Genomic DNA, 19,099 nt, shown 5'->3' on the forward strand with positions numbered 1-19,099 from the left:
AGTAACTGTCCAAGCACATGTATCCATGAAACATTTCAGCATAAGCACTGGGCCCAATTATGAACGCAGGTAGATGTTTATCCTGCAAGGCATTGCTGCCTGTCGCACATCTGTCAGTGACACATAACCAGCTGCAGGGACATGAGCCAGGAGCCATCATTATCTGATGTTTGGCCCATTTAATTCCATAACATCTCCATGTGGTGGGGCCGTGACCAGGGAAATCGCCTTCCCACCCCCTACAACTGAACATACATGCTAATGTTAGTTCATACCACCCAACTAAGATTCTTTAATACCCCAGCGTTGGATCCTTCCTTCTTAGCCAAAGCCAGAAACCGTCTTTCTCAACCTCTTTGGTAGGGTCTCCCTTGGCAAACAGGTTTGGGCTGTAAGGTCTGACAAAGAACTGTTCACGGAGACCCTCGTGAAGATATAAATGAAAATAAAACTGTGTAATCTGCCCGGGATTGGGTTACCGGGACCCAATTTTTGAGCCAGACCTGGGGACGGTGTTCACTGGCCTAGTGGTTGGAAAACCCATAAAATCCTGCTGGGCTCAGCCAAATTGGCTATATGTAGCCATCTTGTGGGCTCACCACCTGAAAGCCTAAGGGTGAGGGTCAAGAGTGATACCAGTTTTATGGTAGGCATAGACAGGAAAGACCTGGAGATTGGATGACTGATATGTTATATATGATTTAGCCAATCTATCTATCTATCTATGCTAAAAGTAAAATCTATCTATCTATTATATAGTTCCTTTTCTATCTATCTATGTATCTAATCCTGCCAACTATACTAAACTCTATCTATCTCTATAATCCTGCCAACTATGCTAAAATCTATCTATCTAGCTATCCCTGCCAACTACACTAAACTCTATCTATCTCTATCATCCTGCCAACTATGCTAAAATCTATCTATCTACCTATCTATTTATTTGTCTATCTATCTATCTATCTATCGTCACACACATGTGTTTTGAGGACAGCTAAAGGGCTCTGATGCTTGTAATTCTTTGGAGGACCAGGGGAGGTTGGCACTGGCCTACCTATCCACTGTGACGGTGTTCCACCTTTGCTATTAATGTACTGTCTATTACTACGAGTGGATATTCCTGCTTTGTGGACCATACTAGCCAGACGCCACTACTTAGGTCTGTCCCTTAATGTCATTTGGTCATAACACTGAGATCATGCGCAGTTTCATTTTTGTATTTTAATTTTGTTCAGTTCCCTGTGCCTAATTCCCGTGCCATCAGTCTTGTGTTCTGCTTTGCATTCACCCCTTTGTGATGTTGCCCTGAGTTAAAGGTGCTCTACAAAAATACCTGATTGGATGGCTGACTGACTAACACAAACATTTCACACAGATTTAAGCAGACAGATGGTGTAATAAAGTGACCTGATAATGCGCCCAGCATGCCTCCCAAATGCGTAAAGCTTCGGCATCAGGAAACTCCCTCTTGAAACAGAGGAGGATCCAGCGGTGGCAGAACAGCATCTGCAGCCCATCTTCACCCAGCTGCACCAGGTGCTGGTATAGACGCGGGTGCATTATCCTCAGCAGCTCTCGCAGGTACAGCTGAAATACACAAGAGGCGGATGTCAGGGGGGAGTGCCAGGTGAACACAGAAATTTCACTTCCGTCACGTTTACTTATAAATACTTAATACAGAAATAATGGCACTTATTTCATATTTTTGTCGCACATTTAGTGACAGAATGGATGTCACCTGAAACATGAGCATCAATTCATGCTTCTGTTTTTTAATTAGATTTGTGGATCGTTGTGGACTCACACCACAAAGCATGTCAGTTCGAAGATGTGCACTGTAGTGAACTTCCGGTGGTCAGTCAGAAATTGTGATCCTGCAACTCCAGTCCCAGAAGAGATCTACTTGAAAAATTTACAAAATGGAGAGCTCCTTTAGTCAGCTGCACAGAGACCACCTCTGAACACAGTGAGCGGTGCGCTTCCTGCTGACATCAGCTGATCTCAGTCTGCGTCGGCCCGCGCCATCTCCGTGCAGCGTCGCCACTACACTCCACACATCCACAATGCAAAATCCCATCCTCATCACCAAGTGAACTGCCATGGACTCACACCATGCTCACGTGGCACCTCAGTGTAAAGATTTGCAGTGTAATGGGACGCCAGTGGCCAGCCGTGAACCCGCAGCATCAGGGTCAGAAGTTGGCTCCTTGTGGTGTGAATTAATGAAGATGGCTTCTGAGGCAGACACTGCGGGTTTATGGCTGGCCAAAGGCAGGTCACTACAGTGCCAATCTGGGAGTCCATGGCAGTTCACTTGGTGATGAGGGTGGGCAGTTTGCATTGTGCATGGGTAGAGTGTAGAGTAGTGGTGACGTGGCATAGAGATGGCGTGGGCTGGCACAGAGTGAGATCAGCTGACATCACCAGGAAGTGCAGCCCACCCCATCCTGATACCTTTGTGCCTCTAGCATGCGGCTTCATCCCTGAAAGAGCATTACTTTTATCCTTTCATTCACTCACTCACTCACTCACTAATTTCCTTATATATTCATTCATTGCTAATCTTCATTTATGATTTACTCATTCATTGCTAATTTTCAATTATTCAGTCAGTCACTCACTAATATATTCATTCACTGTTACTATTTATTTATTCATTTACTCATTCACTCACTCATTTCCTTATATATTCATTTAGTGTTACTCTTCATTTATTCATTTACTCATTCATTTATTCATTCATTGCTAATCTTAATTTATTCATTCACTCATTTATTCATTCGTTGTCACTCATCATTTATTCATGTAATCATTCACTCATGTTTGTACTCATTCATTTATTCACTCAATCATTCATTTTTCTCTTCATTATTTTTTACACTTCTTTCATTCACTACTCTTTATCATTTATTTATTCATTGCTTCACTTATTCGTTTTTTTATTTCCACACTTCTTTCATTCGTTTTCTGTATCTGCTCTTCGTCAACAGAGCTGTGGGTCCTCGAGTCCATCCCAGCAAACTAAAACATTAAACTAATTCAAGTTGCTCAGGACATGTGGCCTCACTGAAGGGCGTTTTTTGCTTTTCTTTGTTTTCAGCCTGCATTTTAATTTGTGACAAATCCAAGAGTCACACACGATGCGTCTTGACAAAACTGTTAAATGCATACTAATATTTTAATTCCGTATTCACTAGCGTCGTGCGGAGGAGAGTTGGTTTCCATTGGCAACCACTCATGTGAAGGTGGACAGTCAGACGAGGGCTCGTATTTTTTTTTTTTAAAGAATTTCCTTCTTTTTTTTTCCCCCACCTTGTTTATCATTTTTGCTAAAGCTGTTTATGGAGATAAATATTCATTATTTAAAGTTTGTAATGTACCAATGTAAAAGGGAAGCTGCTTCTATAAAAGACTTCCTATTGACCTTCATGAATTAAAGAAGAAGAATTCAACAATGATCTTTTCTAAATGAAAGTAATAAAGGTGGCCCAGTGGCAGTGCTGCTACCTTACAACATGCAGACCAGGGGGTTCAGGTCCCCGGTGCTCTTCTCGTGTCTGGGTGGGTCTCCAAGACACGCAGGTTAGGAGGAAAAGCGGCGCTAAGTCGGCCTGTGGGTGTTGAGTTTCAGCCCCAGGCCGTGTCCTTGTTGCTCTCTTCTTCTTTTGGCTGTTCCCGTTAGGGGTCGCCACAGTGGATCATCTTCTTCCATCTCTTCCTGTCCTCATCATCTTGTTCTGTCACACCCATCACCTGCATGTCCTCTCTCACCACATCGATATATCTTCTCTTTGGCCTTCCTCTTTTTCTCTTCCCTGGCAGCCCTATCCTTAGCACCCTTCTCCCAACATGCCCAGCATCTCTCCTCTGCGCATGTACAAACCAAACCGTCCCACCTGAGCTGACCCTCTAATGTCCTCATTTTTAATCCTGTCCATCCTTGTCACACCCAATGAAAATCTTAACATCTTTAACTCTGCCACCGCCAGCTCTGTCTCCTGTGCCACCAACTCCAGCCCATATAACACAGCTGGTCTCACTACCGTCCTGTAGACCTTCCCTGTCACTCTTGCTGATACCCGTCTGTCACAAATCACTCCTGACACTCTTCTCCACTCTGCCTACACTCTCTTCTTCGCTTCTCTTCCACAATCCCCATTACTCTGTACTGTTGATCCCAAGTATTTAAACTCATCCACCTTCGCCAACTCTACTCCCTGCATCCTCACCATTCCTCTGACCTCCCTCTCATTTACACACATGTATTCTGTCTTGGTGGTCCTGCTGACTATCATTCCTCTCCTATCCTCTCATATCTCCACCTCTCCAGGGTCTCCTCAATCTGCTCCCTACTATCGCTACAGATCACAACGTCATCAGTAAACATCACAGTCCACAAGGACTCCTCTCTAATCTCATCTGTCAGCCTGTCCATCACCATTGGAGATAAGAAAGTGCTCAGAGCAGATACCTGATGTAATCCCACCTCCGTCACTCCTACAGCAGTCCTCACTGCGGTCACACTTCCCTCGTACATATCCTGTACAACTCTTATGTACTTCTCTGCCACTCCCTGTCCTTTTTGCTCTCATTGGACTGATTTACTTCTCTTAATTGTTTTCATTGTTCCTTATATTTTCTTCTCTAAGTCTTCGTGATGTGACTTCTATTTTGTGAATTGGTTCCCCAAGTGGCCGCTCATCACCACCACATTCCCTGGCAGTTCATTTCGAATGTTCTCGGGCAGGGGTTCTTAAAGAATGACCCAATTTTGCCTTATTGGTGTCTTTGAGACGTAGAATTGCTCCCCCAGGCCGTCATCCTGGTTAGTGTGGTGGTCCCTCTTGGAGAATTGCTGACGCAGGTGATAATGTAGAGATACAGTTTGCTTTAACTGCCTGCGGAGACCCATTGCAAAACACTCCGCCAACCGTTCTCGACCTTTTCTATTGTGAATGTCAACCCTGAGTGACCCAAAGTCAGAAAACACACGACAGACCCCTAAGGTTAAGAACCTGTGCTCTAGGAAGTTGGTGAGTGCTTACAGTGGGTACGGAAAGTATTCAGACCCCCTTCAATGTTTCACTCTTTGTTATATTGCAGCCATTTGCTAAAATCATTTAAATTAATTTTTTTTCCTCATTAATGTACACACAGCACCCCATATTGACAGACAAAAAAAATAATTTTTGAAATTGTTGCAGATTTATTAAAAAAGAACAACTGAAATATCACCTGGTCCTAAGTATTCAGACCCTTTGCTGTGACACTCATATATTTAACTCCGGTGCTTTCCATTTCTTCTGATCATCCTTGAGATCACCTTCATTTGAGTCCAGCTGTGTTTGATTATACTGATTGGACTTGATTAGGAAAGCCACACACCTGTCTATATAAGACCTTACAGCTCACAATGCATGTCAGAGCAAATGAGAATCATGAGGTCAAAGGAACTGCCTGAAGAGCTCAGAGACAGAATTGTGGCAAGGCACAGATCTGGCCAAGGTTACAAAAAAATTTCTGCTGCACTTAAGGTTCCCAAGAGCACAGTGGCCTCCATAATCCTTAAATGGAAGACGTTTGGGACGACCAGAACCCTTCCTAGAGCTGGCCGTCCGGCCAAGCTGAGCTACCGGGGGAGAAGAGCCTTGGTGAGAGAGGTAAAGAAGAACCCAAAGATCACTTTGGCTGAGCTCCAGAGATGCAGTCAGGAGATGGGAGAAAGTTGTAGAAAGTCAACCATCACTGCAGCCCTCCACCAGTCAGGGCTTTATGGCAGAGTGGCCTGTCGGAAGCCTCTCCTCAGTGCAAGACACATGACAGCCCGCATGGAGTTTGCTAAAAAACACCTGAAGGACTCTGAGATGGTGAGAAATAAGATTCTCTGGTCTGATGAGACCAAGATAGAACTTTTTGGCCTTAATTCTAAGCGGTATGTGTGGAGACAACCAGGCACTGCTCATCACTTGTCCAATACAGTCCCCACAGTGAAGCATGGCGGTGGCAGCATTAGCTGCAGGGACAGGACGACTGGTTGCAATCAAAGGAAAGATGAATGCGGCCAAGTACAGGGATATCCTGGACAAAAACCTTCTCCAGAGTGCTAAGGACCTCAGACTGGGCCGAAGGTTTACCTTCCAACAAGACAATGACCCTAAGCACACAGCTAAAATAACAAAGGAGTGGCTTCACAACAACTCTGTGACTGTTCTTGAATGGCCCAGCCAGAGCCCTGACTTAAACCCAATTGAGCATCTCTGGAGAGACCTAAAATGGCTGTCCACCAACGCTTACCATCCAACCTGACAGAACTGGAGAGGATCTGCAAGGAGGAATGGCAGAGGATCCCCAAATCCAGGTGTGAAAAACTTGTTGCATCTTTCCCAAGAAGACTCATGGCTGTATTAGCTCAAAAGGGGGCTTCTACTAAATACTGAGCAAAGGGTCTGAATACATAGGACCATGTGATATTTCAGTTGTTCTTTTTTAATAAATCTGCAACAATTTCAAAAATTATTTTTTTTTGTCTGTCAATATGGGGTGCTGTGTGTACATTAATGAGGAAAAAAAATAATTTAAATGATTTTAGCAAATGGCTGCAATATAACAAAGAGTGAAAAATTGAAGGGGGTCTGAATACTTTCCGTACCCACTGTAATGCACGCCTTTTCTTTCCTTCCTGTGATCACTGGAGTTTCGATCTTCTGCTCTTTCTCTTGACTTCACCTTGGAATTCGTGTTGGATTGCCTTTGCTGGGAACTCCATTTTGCTTTTTTGTGCTACGTGAAGCTTCATGTTCTTCTTTTATATTGATAAATCTTTTATTTATAAAGTCTATATGCGGCCTTCTGTATTCCTAGCTGGGATTTTCCATAATATTCTGCCTCCCCGCCTCATTCATTGGTCAAGACTCCTGTGTTCATTTCCATAGGAAGACAGGAACATGTTTTCCTGTTTACAATTATTCCAGAACTAACTGGAATGCTTGCATTTTCCAAGTTCTGAGCATACAACTGGGTAATGAACCTGTGGATTACGCGGCACAATTAACGTGAGAATTTTTTGTTTCTAATTCCTCTGAACGTTTTTTACATTGTTTGCCGTTGTACAGAGTGGGTCACCATTGGGTTCTATTATATCATAATCTTTTTTCGCTCGTGCTTCATGATTAAAACGTTTTTCTCGACCATCACTATGAACTACATGGGCTAAGTAACATTTAATAAAAAAAATCATCCTTTAATGTACAAGAATCTGGGTGGTGAAATACTTCCAGTGCCAGGGCAAGCCACCTCCGGATCAGGCAGAAGCTCCCCAAAGTAAGGAGGACTTCTCTCAACAGCACCTTCTGGCAGCCGCCCCCATAGGGACCCATGACACAGTTGGCCTTCTAGACTACAAGTCCCATGATACCCTGTGGGTGTGCATACTGGGACCAGATTGGAGAAGTACTGCCATCCCCCATGCTGGGTTTGGGGATTTAACTGTCGCAGTAGCTCAATTGTATTTTGAATGTCCCAGTTGGGATGGGAAGTGCTAGCCATCCTGGGCCGGGTTACTTCTTGACATTGTGATGGTCTCTCGCAGAGGTGGCCTTAGGGGTGTGCGGGGCCTTGGGCTGACCAACCCCACGCGGGGCCGGTTATATCAAACACTGTTACCGTTATGTGAGGACTGTAAAAACATACACACAAATTTAATAAAAATAATATTAACGTACATCGAATTTTCTCATTACAGTATTCAGCTACATTTTTACAAGATAACACATGGACTTTTATTGAAATATAATGATATAATCTATTAAAAAAAAGTGAGCCAGGATCTCTTCCACTCATGGCGTCGACTGCGATACGGCTAAACCAGTAATAAAATGCCGCTGCTCGTTCCACTACCAAACACTTCCTGCACTGTTTCAGCTCGGCCTGCTGTAACAAACTGAACCATAGACTCGACTAAGAAACGATGGCAGGCTCTCCGGACATGAAGGAGTCCTTAGTGACAATCCATCAGTTGTTCCCAAGTCAAAACAGAAGCCGACCCAGCGACTAATGGGCGATACCTATTTTAGGAAGGGATTGTACTGGCGACCCATTTCGGGCGATGAAGGTGGACTATGGAATGTTTTCAAAGACATACTTGTACGGAACTTGACCAATCCGCTCGAACGGGACACGTGGACCTCAAAAGCGGGACCCCCCTTAGGTGTAGGGCCTTGGGCGATCGCCCCACTTGCCACCCCCAAACGCTGCTCTTAGTCACCCGGCTGGGTAAGGCACCCCTCTGTAACTCAGTCGGGACACCGGGCCATCCATGTAGGCGTTCTCAATAGGAATGGTAGGAGCACACGTGGATTATGCGACATGAGGAACGTGAACATTTTTTTGTTACTTCTGTGGACGTTTTTTCAGGGTACAGAACGGGTCAATATTGGGTGCTTTTATATCAGAAACTGGTTGGCATAGAATTTTGAGACTGATTGATTTTTTTTCCATCATCACTACAACCTACATGGGGTAAAGTGTCACGATTTAGGCCGCTCATCGATTTTTTTACAGCCATTTCCTTTAACAGAAGCCATTTTGTGTAACGTTGTCAGGGTCGTGTCTTGTGTTTCTAGGGGTGGGGTCTCTGGGGTCATGACCTTGATTTAATACGCAAAAGGCATAAAAGGTCAGCCTTGTGCTCTGATGCTTATCCGGTCTGTGGATGTAACTCCTTATTGTCATTTTGACTTCTCGTCTGATTATTTTTCACGTCCTGCCTGGTTTATTGCGTGTTATTTGTCTTTGCGTTTCACCTCTCGTCTGGGGTTTTCGGTCACTTCGGTTTATTTTCATTTTCTTTTGCTTGCCTTTTGCTCATGTCGCTGAGTTAGTTTATGTTTTATTTTTGTGAACATTCTCAAAACTATCCATCCATCCATCCATCCATTATCCAACCTGCTATAACCTAACTACAGGGTCACGGGGGTCTGCTGGAGCCAATCCCAGCCAACACAGGGCACAAGGCAGGAAACAAACCCTGGGCAGGGTGCCAGCCCACCACAGATTCTCAAAACTATGTATTTTTTAATACTGAAATGCTTCTATTTTATATATTATGAATTTTGTTTAATGTGAATCCAATCAATGTAATCTTTTGTATAATAGTTCCTGTTTGCCTGTTGTAGCGGGGGGGCTTTAATTAATGAAGCACCCATAGGACGCACATGCAGCGTACAGCAGACTTAAGGCGTTTCTCAATACTCTCCGTCTCTCGTTTAAGCTGGCAAGTTTTGAAATAGTGCATTCTGTCTGAAACTGCATGGAAACATCACGTCATGTGGTTATTGATGTGTCTTGAGGTTCTGTCGTGACTTTTGGTCAGCAGAAATTGATTTTAAAAGTGTTTCATTTAACGGAGATCCAGCCTCATTATAGCGTATAGTTTGGCTTGCTGCAGGAGACTGAGAGAGCGCCCTTACTGCTTATCTTTTAGGCAGGTTTGTTTCATTTGGTGCTCATTTCATTATTTATTTTGTGTAATTTTGTATCTCTTAAACATATTTCTCTTTAAACCCGGTCCCCCCGACACAGCATTTCTCGATTCCTATTCCTCCTCTTCCAAACCCTTCCCCACGCTGCCTGCGGCCTCCCATACACCCCCACGCCACTTTTCTCGATTCCTATTCCTCCTTTGGACTACCGCATTCCCCGCTCCTCTCATGACCCCATTGGTGTCACGTCACCCCCCGATATCTAGCCTGACCGCGTGACCTTTCACTTCGGCCATGTCTGCGCCTGGGAGTCTTTTCCCTAGCCTGCTACAGGAAGGTACTCTCTCGACCATTGCCATTGGTTTCGCTCCTTGCTATTTTCATTACACTGCGACAGTTGTTTCCTAAGCCTTTGTTATAAAATGAACAACAGCATCTTCTCTGTCGACGGGTTTTTGTACAACGTCAGCTGTTTTCCGGGATCCTATCAGTGGGTCATTTCTTGACACAAACAGTTGACAAAAGCAATGCACTCTCACTACGACATAGGGCAGGAGATTTCGTTGCATCACATTGGGACAGATTTGGAGACGTTCTTCCTGTTATTCTTTCCAACGCAAGTCGAGTTATCACAGCAAGTCACGAGTACCATCAATACATGGCAACATCTGGAGTTTATGGTGGTGAAGATGAAATTCAAGCTCTTTCCGAGATTCTCCATGTTACCATTGTCATTTACTTCCAACATAACCCCAACATCCCGCCTTGCATTACGTTTGCAAAGATTTGTGTTAATCTACAACAACCAGTCTTCAGCTATGGTCAGTTGTCCGTGGCTTTTTCTAGGGTTAGATCTTTCAACTTGTTATCTGTCGTCTCCAGCTAAACACCTATTCACAACTGCGTCTTTCAAGAAGTATTTCTTTCTTCTTGATTTCTGAATTCCTTTCTCACCATTTTCTGTTCCTATTCTTACACTGCTGTATGCTACGGCGGGCGTCAGCTAGTATTATATTTGTATACTGTATATATCCTTCTATATAAGAGCGGTCGGGATTGTCCTTCCATCCTGTGAGTGCTACGCAGGCGCGGAGTTTCACACACGCCCCTCCATTTTGCAATGCACAATGGGATTTGTAGTTTCGTTTTCCCAAGTAAAAGATGATTTTCTACTCCAGACTGTGCGATATCTTCTTCTCCTTTCTTACTATATAAAAGCGGTGGGGATTGTTCTTCCGTCCCGTGAGTGGAGAGCGTAGCGGTATTCCGCTTATCACAGACTTACTACTTGCAGCTTGCGTGCAGGCGACATGATGTGAGCAGAGTTCTGGTGCTCCCATCGTTCCCTTGCTTTTTGTGCGCGATGCGCTGGAAAAATAGACAAAATTATGTCTCTGGAAAAAATTAATGTTGATGGAGTACAAATGCCTCACCGCGTAGTAAATATCAGGGGGGTTCAAAAGGGCGACCTCAATATAGAAACAAAGTTTAAATTTCATCACAAAATAACAGAAACTACGAGCATTAAAGTAATACCGCTCAAATGCAATATAACTAAATTAATGACTTTGTATAAAATATCAAATTGATCTACATATTGAATTGCCTTAAGAAGTGGTCAACTTAAAAGTCAGTCGCCTTAAAAGGCAGGTCAGCCTAGTATATATATATATATATATATATTATACTGTATAATACACTCACCTAAAGCATTATTAGGACCACCATACTAATACGGTGTTTGACCCCCTTTCGCCTTCAGAACTGCCTTAATTCTACGTGGCATTGATTCAACAAGGTGCTGAAAGCATTCTTTAGAAATGTTGGCCCATATTGATAGGATAGCATCTTGCAGTTGATGGAGATTTGTGGGATGCACATCCAGGGCACGAAGCTCCCGTTCCACCACATCCCAAAGATGCTCTATTGGGTTGAGATCTGGTGACTGTGGGGGCCATTTTAGTACCGTGAACTCATTGTCATGTTCAAGAAACCAATTTGAAATGATTCGAGCTTTGTGACATGGTGCATTATCCTGCTGGAAGTAGCCATCAGAGGATGGGTACATGGTGGTCATGAAGGGATGGACATGGTCAGAAACAATGCTCAGGTAGCCCGTGGCATTTAAATGATGCCCAACTGGCACTAAGGGGCCTAAAGTGTGCCAAGAAAACATCCCCCACACCATTACACCACCACCACCAGCCTGCACAGTGGTAACAAGGCATGATGGATCCATGTTCTCATTCTGTTTACGCCAAATTCTGACTCAACAGAAATCGAGACTCATCAGACCAGGCAACATTTTTCCAGTCTTCAACTGTCCAATTTTGGTGAGCTCGTGCAAATTGTAGCCTCTTTTTCCTATTTGTAGTGGAGATGAGTGGTACCCGGTGGGGTCTTCTGCTGTTGTAGCCCATCCGCCTCAAGGTTGTGCGTGTTGTGGCTTCACAAATGCTTTGCTGCATACCTCGGTTGTAACGAGTGGTTATTTCAGTCAAAGTTGCTCTTCTATCAGCTTGAATCAGTCGGCCCATTCTCCTCTGACCTCTAGCACCAACAAGGCATTTTCGCCCACAGGACTGCCGCATACTGGATGTTTTTTCCTTTTCACACCATTCTCTGTAAACCCTAGAAATGGTTGTGTGTGAAAATCCCAGTAACTGAGTAGATTGTGAAATACTCAGACTGGCCCGTCTGGCACCAACAACCATGCCACGCTCAAAATTGCTTTCCCATTCTGACATTCAGTTTGGAGTTCAGGAGATTGTCTTGACCAGGACCACACCACTAAATGCATTGAAGCAACAGCCATTTGATTGGTTGATTAGATAATTGCATTAATGAGAAATTGAACAGGTGTTCCTAATAATCCTTTAGGTGAGTGTGTGTATATTGTGGAGGACTGCCGGCTTCCCATGCCAGTCCGCACCCCCAGGCCACCAGGAGGAGCTCTCCCGACAGCAGGATCGTGCCCCGAGCTCCAGCAGGGCCTTATGAACTATTAAGTGTTTTTACACAGCCCTGCTGGATACCTTGGGGACCACCGGGAGTTGCTGTAGGGCGGCTCACTGGCTCTTGTGTGCCCTATAACCGGGAGTACGTCACGGTCATGTGACAGGAAGGAACGACGTGCTCCCGGGTTGAAGAAAAGGACTGTTTGCCCTGACCTGGAAGGAATAAAGAACTGTGGACTGTTGGGACAGGAATACCTCCGGGTCAGGGGCTATAAAAGGACGGTGCCTCAGTCCAGACACTGAGCTGTGCTGGGTGGGAGAGGAGCAAAGTGTCTGGGTGAGGAGGAGAGAGAATATTGTGTTTATTGGTTGCATTTAATAGTTTATGAGTAGTGTGGAAGGTGCTTTGTGCATGGTGGAAAAGAAATAAAAGGTCTTGGACTTTTACCTGGTGTCTGGAGTTGTACCTGAGGGTTCAAGGGAGCACTAGCGCCCCCTACTGCCACTATATATATATATATATATATATATATATATATATATATATATATATACAGTATATATATATATATGGAAGAGAAGGTCTGTGATACGGTTTTCATATTTGCAGCTGGAGATCCACAAAGGGAGAAAAAATTAATCACATATCATGAAGTAGTTTTTATTCCTGAGCTTTCGGCCCCTGCCAGGGGTCTTCATCAAAGGATAATGCTTGGACTTACAAGAATCAAAGGCAATAAATAGCAATAATTATGTGGGTGGGGGGGGTCAGGGAGGTGGCAAAATCTTGGCTATCAAATGAGAATGCCATCAATAGGCACTTGGACATAAATCCAGCATATGCAAACTTAAGAAGAACATGTTCATAATAAATAAAACTTTACAACCAATGCACCCCCTCCTGATCACACTGACTTAGCCACCTCACCGCCAATCCCCCCACATAATTTTTTGCTATATATTGCCTTTGATTCTTGTAAGTCTAAGCATTATCCTCTGATGAAGACCCCTGGCAGGGGTTGAAAGCTCAGGAATAAAAACTACTTTATGATACGTGATTCATTTTTTCTCCCTTTGTGGATCTCCAGCTGCAAATATATATACTGTATTTACTCGTGTACCACGCGCTCTCGTGTATGACGTGCACCCTAATTTTTACAAAGAAAACCGCAAAAATCGTTTTGTCCCGTGTATGACACGCATTGTGATTGTATACGAAGTGTTTAGAGAGCGTGAGAGCGCGAGCAAGAGAGACAGAGAGAGAGAGAGAGAGAGAGGGAGAGTGAGAGAGAGAGGGAGAGAGAGAGAGAGAGAGAGAGAGAGAGAGAGAGAGAGAGAGAGAGAGAGAGAGAGAGAGAGAGAGAGAGAGAGAGAGAGAGAGAGAGAGAGAGAGAGAGAGAGAGGGAGAGAGAGAGAGAGAGAGAGAGAGAGAGAGAGCGAGTCCAAGCAGAAGAAGTAAACATTACAGAATTACATTTCCTCATATATGATGCGCACCTGATTTTCTAATACTAATTTTCTAGAAAAAATGTGTGCGTGGTACACACGTAAATACCGCTGTAGTTCACGTGAGCCGCTCGGAGTAAATGCATTGAAGATTCTCAGCTGTGCTTGTGCTATCTCGTGCGATCTCGCGATGTCCACGGCTTAATTTAATGTTAGCTCAGACCCGGCACTTAAAAGTTGTATCTCGACGAATATCGTTGGTGTCTTAGGCATGACAAACGCCAGCGGCAATGTGTCTATGAACCTAATTTAAAGTTAAGCTTTACACCCTGCCTTCCTATTCGTTTCCATAAGCACAGTCCTTCACCAGCAATTTTAACTCCATTACAAAGTGATCAAAAGTCTCGTTTATACCCTGCGTCTTCTCTTTGAACTTGTATCTCGCGAATATCGTATTTGTCGTAGGCATGACAAACGCCAGCGGCAGCGTGTCTATGAACTTAATTTAAACTTTAGGTTTACACCGTGCTTTGTTTCCACAGTAGCTGCACTTATCAATATGCTTGTATGCGTCACTTGCTTCATATTCTTTTGCTACCTTCTCAATTGTGTTATGGGTTTTTTGAATAGGTTTCATTCATCGAAGTGATCACCACCCAAATCGGTACTCGTGAATCTAAGATGTTTAACAGGCATTCCCAGTATTAAGTTGTGGATTCGCCTGTGAATAATTAGCAGCAGCGTGTCTTTGAACGTAATTTAAACATAAGCTTTACACCTTGTTTTCCTACTGATATGTCTACAAAGGCTTGTTCAGATTCAGAGGGTTTCTGCAGTAGCTGCACTTATGAATATGCTAAGCACAGTCCTTCACCTGAGAATATTTACCTTATATGGGCAGGCACTCAATTACGTGGGAGGCGTGGATATGGGGGACGCAACTCGGCCTCACACGGCGACTGAGCTGCAGGCTATGGCCGTATATATGTACGTAAGTAGGTTCCAGTTATGACCGTTATGCGTAGAAGTTCGAAATGAAACCAGCCCAACTTTTGTAAGTAAGCTGTAAGGAATGAGCCTGCCAAATGTCAGCCTTCCACCTACATGGGAAGTTGGAGAATTAGTGATGAGTGAGTCAGTGAGTGAGTCAGTCAGTCAATCAGTGAGGGCTTTGCCTTTTATTATATATATATATATATATGTACAGTGCATCCGGAAAGTATTCACAGCGCATCACTTTTTCCACATTTTGTTATGTTACAGCCTTATTCCAAAATGGATTAAATTCATTTTTTCCTCAGAATTCTACACACAACACCCCATAATGACAACGTGAAAAAAGTTTACTTGAGGTTTTTGTAAATTTATTAAAAATAAAAAACTGAGAAGCACATGTACATAAGTATTCACAGGATTTGCCATGAAGCTCCAAATTGAGCTCAGGTGCCTCCTGTTTCCCCTGATCATCCTTGAGATGTTTAATTGGAGTCCACCTGTGGTAAATTCAGTTGATGTGACATGATTTGGAAAGACACACACCTGTCTATAGAAGGTCCCACAGTTGACAGTTCATGTCAGAGCACAAACCAAGCATGAAGTCAAAGGAATTGTCTGTAGACCTCCCAGACAGGATTGTCTCGAGGCACAAATCTGGGGAAGGTTACAGAAAAATTTCTGCTGCTTTGAAGGTCCCAATGAGCACAGTGGCCTCCATCATCCGTAAGTGGAAGAAGTTGAAACCACCAGGACTCTTCCTAGAGCTGGCCGCCATCTAAACTGAGCATCGGGGAGAAGGGCCTTAGTCAGGAGGTGACCAAGAACCCGATGGTCACTCTGTCAGAGCTCCAGAGGTCCTCTGTGGAGAGAGGAGAACCTTCCAGAAGGACAACCATCTCTGCAGCAATCCACCAATCAGGCCTGTATGGTAGAGTGGCCAGACGGAAGCCACTCCTTAGTAAAAGGCACATGGCAGCCTACCTGGAGTTTGCCAAAAGGCACCTGAAGGACTCTCAGACCATGAGAAACAAAATTCTCTGGTCTGATGAGACAAAGATTGAACTCTTTGGTGTGAATGCCAGGCGTCACATTTGAAGGAAACCAGTCACCGCTCATCACCAGGCCAATACCATCCCTACAGTGAAGCATGGTGGTGGCAGCATCATGCTGTGGGGATGGAACTGGGAGACTAGTCAGGATAAAGGGAAAGATGACTGCAGCAATGTACAGAGACATCCTGGATGAAAACCTGCTCCAGAGCGCTCTTGACCTCAGACTGGGGTGACGGTTCATCTTTCAGCAGGACAACGACCCTAAGCACACAGCCAAGATATCAAAGGAGTGGCTTCAGGACAACTCTGTGAATGTCCTTGAGTGGCCCAGCCAGAGCCCAGACTTGAATCCGATTGAACATCTCTGGAGAGATCTTAAAATGGCTGTGCACCGACGCTTCCCATCCAACCTGATGGAGCTTGAGAGGTGCTGCAAAGAGGAATGGGTGAAACTGGCCAAGGATAGGTGTGCCAAGCTTGTGGCATCATATTTAAAAAAGACTTGAGGCTGTAATTGCTGCCAAAAATGCATCGACAAAGTATTGAGCAAAGGCTGTGAATACTTATGTACATGGATTTCTCAGTTTTTTATTTTTAATAAATTTGCAAAACCTCAAGTAAACTTTTTCACGTTGTCATTATGGGGTGTTGTGTGTAGAATTCTGAGGAAAAAATGAATTTAATCCATTTTGGAATAAGGCTGTAACATAACAAAATGTGGAAAAGTGATGCGCTGTGAATACTTTCCGGATGCACTGTATATATATATATATATATATATATATATATATATATATATATAAAGCTGGATGACACTTTTGCAGGAGACTGAGAGAGCGCCTGTCACTGCGTGTGCTGACTGTGCCCCTTACTGCTCGTCTTTTAGTTGGATGACGTTGTTGCAGAATAAACATCAAAATCCGGATATTGGTGTGTCTGTCTTCTTTCGATTCTTCAGCAAACATTTTAAAGTTGCTACACTCGCATCTCCCGGTTTTCTCGAGAAATGAGTTATCTGGTTTCCTGCTAAGTCAGGACAATAACTAAGTATAACATTTCCAAAATATCAATTTTAAGGGGTGTATTTTCTTTTAAGTTGTCCATGTGTGTGTGTGTGTGTGTGTGCGCGAGAGTGTTCTGCTGCGGATTGGGCTCCTGTGTCTGCTCTACTGGTCGTTCCGGCCCTGAAAACAGCATGGATGGCTTTCCAGTGACACTCACTCCTCAATTAAAGGACATCTTGAGGCAGTCATGCCGCCTGTGATCTTTCAACGGTTCTTTTTCTAGGCACGAGAAGAAAAAAAGATAAAAAAAAAAAAAACAAGATGGTTTGCCTGCAGGATTCTTCACTGTAAAAGTCTGACACTTAAAAAGCAGACAACATTTGCAGCTTTTGTTGATGGTGTAGATTGTGTAAATTAGAATTTACACATCTTGCAAAATAAAAAAGAGGAGAAAAAAAAGAGGAAAACAGGAACTCACAAGTTGCTTCTCCATGTCTTCATCGCGAGGAGAGCTGACAAAGATGGTGTTGTGCATCAGTCCCACGAAGCACCAGAACGTGTCCGACTCGTCTTGGACCTCTGTCAGAATTGGGGCCACCAGGTCCGACATCCCCTGGGAGTAACCCATCTCTGGATTATATACCGCGTAGTTTAACAGGATCCGCCTAAAGAGAGAAACACCAGCGATGGGGGGTAGAAACAATGTTACTGTGAAGCAATTGTAGAATGAGAAACAACCTGGCAGAAAAGAGAGAGAACTCAAGCAGCTCACCCTCGGAAAGCGGGCACAGGTGGCATTAGGTGGGGCCAGGGTGGGTAAAACCCAAGGAACACTATCCACATGACTGCCTAGCCTGCCACTCGCCTCCTACCTCCAGTTTCCCACCCTTTCCGAATTTCACACGTAAATCTAAAGTGTCAGCCCCTGTCCCGAAATACAAAGGAGCTCTCGCTGTGGACCACTTCATATTTTTTTTTATTACCTAATGAATCTTCTGGATTAACCATTAAGCAAACTTAGGAAATCGAGAGAATTTGGAGGATGTGCCAGCTTTTTGAATGCCCCCCGTATATGTGGTCACCAAAACCTTTGAAGTGCTTAGGTCCTCTAAATGTCTTAATCTGGCTCTGGCTCACGTATGAGGGTCATTTGAGAAGTACGGTTTGTGATAAAGGAGCTATATTGGCATGACCCGACCCAGACTGACTTCTTCCTCGTGTCCCACTGGCCCCACATAGTCTCCAAACACAAATTCACCCAATACTTCCACTCTTCTTTCCTCCACTCCTCCCAGGGCAGCTTCATCCTCCTCTTCCCGACTCTAGCGCCCTCAGTAGTGGCTGCAGGCTCCTTTTATACTCCACCCAGAAGTGCTTCAGGTGTTAATTAACCTCAATTAGACTGCACTTCTGGATGTGGCCGCGTTGCCGCCCATACGGGCTCAGGAAGCCTTGCAGCTCCCCTGGCGGTTACTGGAGGGCTGCCATCAAATGTTCTGGGGGACGTAACACGCATCCCATGGCTGCTCCCCCAGATCCAGTGTAGAACAGACCGGGCATGGGTCCTGGCCGTCTGCCACAGGTTAAAAAAAAAAGCAAGTTAAACTCCCACGTTTTTTGGAAAAATAAAAAATCGCTACAACCTGTAGAACGTGAACGACACGTCGCTTAAGGCTGAAATTTGCCCTGTCCTAGTTTGAAGAGTGACACTTGCTAGCCGTGACGTCACCAGCTGAACTGTGCTGCCATCTCATAGTTTTACCAACCTTATCAAATGACCCTCATATTTGGGATTCGTTCATTTACACCAAAATCAAAAGTACAGAAGTCCCCTCGTATCTGCTAGTGCCATGTTGTAGGCAGAGAGTTACTCTACTCATGAATGTAGCTGTAGGTGTCTCATGTTGTTAGTAAAGGAGTTATGACCTGGTAGATATTACCCTTCAGCACTTCTTCTTCTTCTTCCTCTTCATGTTTCTGCACTTCTATGTGGGGTTGATGTGCTTGGTCAACCTTCTCCCTACACGTTGGTCCTGCACCTCCTCCCCAGTCAGGCCGTCTTCCTTCAAATCTCAGCCATTACATTCAATAACAACCTTTGGTAAATCGAGAATTTTGATTTTCTCACTCGAAAGAAGGACTTGATGCCATCTCTTAGGTGTAAG

General features: G+C 44.2%; 1 protein-coding gene across 1 annotated transcript in view; it reads right to left on the minus strand.

The window, feature by feature from the left end:
* The window catches only part of tbc1d16 (TBC1 domain family, member 16), a 162,124-nt gene that overhangs the window by 27,315 nt on the left and 115,710 nt on the right, over positions 1–19,099 (minus strand). The window contains exons 9-10 of the mRNA XM_039740410.1: positions 17,413–17,599; positions 1,408–1,587 (exon numbers count right to left, since the gene is read on the minus strand). Coding sequence (XP_039596344.1) covers positions 1,408–1,587; positions 17,413–17,599 — 367 coding nt within the window. The remainder of the gene's footprint in view (positions 1–1,407; positions 1,588–17,412; positions 17,600–19,099) is intronic.

The sequence above is a fragment of the Polypterus senegalus genome, chromosome 17, assembly GCF_016835505.1.
Source record: "Polypterus senegalus isolate Bchr_013 chromosome 17, ASM1683550v1, whole genome shotgun sequence".
Taxonomy (NCBI): Eukaryota; Metazoa; Chordata; class Cladistia; order Polypteriformes; family Polypteridae; genus Polypterus; species Polypterus senegalus.